Source organism: Verticillium alfalfae, genomic scaffold (assembly GCF_000150825.1).
Source record: "Verticillium alfalfae VaMs.102 supercont1.1 genomic scaffold, whole genome shotgun sequence".
In the NCBI taxonomy this organism is placed as follows: Eukaryota; Fungi; Ascomycota; class Sordariomycetes; order Glomerellales; family Plectosphaerellaceae; genus Verticillium; species Verticillium alfalfae.
Genome location: NW_003315038.1, coordinates 972,591 through 974,386, shown reverse-complemented (window position 1 = coordinate 974,386; position 1,796 = coordinate 972,591). Strand labels below are relative to the sequence as shown.

The window sequence follows — 1,796 nt, the reverse complement described above, 5'->3', positions numbered from 1 at the left end:
CAATCAAGGGTTGAGGCTCATTCCGCAAAGGCAGTTGCCGGTGTTCGTCTTTCAAGGACTTCTGCTGTGTCGAGACCCGAAATGCTGTTGGTCATTGCTCATTGTGCGGGATGCTCAGCCGCGTCGGTCTCACGACCAGTCTCCTTCCGCCTCGCTCTCGGCGCCATTTCCATTGGTGTGCGCGTTCTGGTATGCGGCAACCTCATCAAGAACCACTTTCATTCTAGTCTCAGCAATGTGGATTTTCCGCTCGTATTTTCGCTTCTCTTCGTCCCAAGCGTCCTTGTCGCGCGTCCACAAGTCATGAACACGCTGAGAATCATCTTCCTGCGTTCGAATTTTTCGCTGTGCAACATCAAGTCGTTTCTTCAGTTCCGTTGCGGATTCAACCGCTTCATCCCTCTCACGAGCCAGCTCTCCAATAGCGGACGAAGATCCACCCTCAAGGAGAGCCAATTGGCGTTTGAGGGATCTGGTTTCCTTTGCAGTGACAGTTGCAGTCTCCTGTAGTGCCTCCTGCTCCCCTCGTGTAGCATGCAACGAGGCCTCAAGGTTCTCGATCAATTTGATTTTATCTTCCTGATCCCTCCTCAAGTTGAGTATCTCGGCCACCAGGTTTGCATGGAGAGTCGGGGTGAATCGTCGAGGATCCAGAACGCTGATCGTGTCGTCGTTGGAAACGTCTTTTGATGACCGCTTGGAAGCCTTGCCACCGCGGTCAACGGCCGGCAGTGGCGGAGAGGTCTGCATCCCTGGAGGAGTTATAGACCGACGTGACCTCCTCGAAGCGTTGGACGGTGTTCTATAAGGTGTGTCTTGTGGTGTGGGTAACGAGTGAGAGGCCGGGCCGTTAGACTCATCCTCCGTCTCCCAGACAGCCATGGTCTTAGGTGTTCTCACGGCGACGCTCTCGATAAAGAGCGAGAGATCCGGTGAACATGAATCGACTTTCGCACGAAGCAACTAGGCTGAAGGCATTCGACTTGCGCGCCGGCTGTCGGTGCGGGTGTGTGAGGTCGGGGGGTTCTCAGTGTAATCTAACGGCGGGGGTCCAAGCACTTGGCCTTGCGTCGATGATCCCTGTTGGTAAGAAAACAGAACGAGAGCTGGAGGCAGTTCTGCGCCAGCAATGATCAATGCATCGACGCTTAGTTGGGCTGTTAGCAACCATTCAAGGCGTAAAACACCGTAAAAGGCAGTCAATCACCCGGGGAGCCGGGCAGGGAAAGATGCAGGGGCAGGAGCATACCTTGTACAGATCAAACGTGGAGCGAATGAACGAATGCTTGGATGAAAGACCGCTTTTGGTCGCTCGCGCAGGAGATGCGATCAATTGTCGCACTGACCAACTATGATTCTTGTCAGCGTAAGATGCCGACGGGAGCCTTGCGCCTTAATGATTCGAGGGTGTCATGCTAAGCAGCGAGGATCTGGGATCGTGGTGATCTTACAGAGTGCAGATATCAGGGGCGAAAATCGAACTTGAAACGCTGAAGCCGTCGACAGCCGAAACGTGAAAGGAGTCGAGAACCAGAGCCGTCGAGACTGAAAGACATCCAAAGCAACGCGAATAGATGAAGTTCGAAGCTACGCTAGCCGAGCATAGCTCATTCGTGTTCAAGAAGCACTTGTACGGAATGTCGACGTTTCGGTTTTTTTTTTCTCTTCAGGGCGCGTTCTTTCTGGCGCACCAGGAGGCACAGAATGGACAAAGGTGAGAAAGGCAACGTGTGGGGATGTCGAGTGTGTAAGTATGAATGAAGCGTGAGGTCCGAGGCAGTCTTGTGCTGCGGAAT

General features: G+C 53.4%; 1 protein-coding gene across 1 annotated transcript in view; it reads right to left on the bottom strand.

Moving 5' to 3' along the window:
- Nucleotides 1-882, bottom strand: part of VDBG_00309 (conserved hypothetical protein) — a gene marked incomplete at both ends in the record, with an annotated part of 4,556 nt that extends 3,674 nt beyond the window's left edge. Inside the window, one exon of the mRNA XM_003008582.1 lies at nt 134-882. Within this exon, the coding sequence (XP_003008628.1) occupies nt 134-882 (749 nt within the window). The remainder of the gene's footprint in view (nt 1-133) is intronic.
- Nucleotides 883-1,796: the final 914 nt, after the last annotated feature.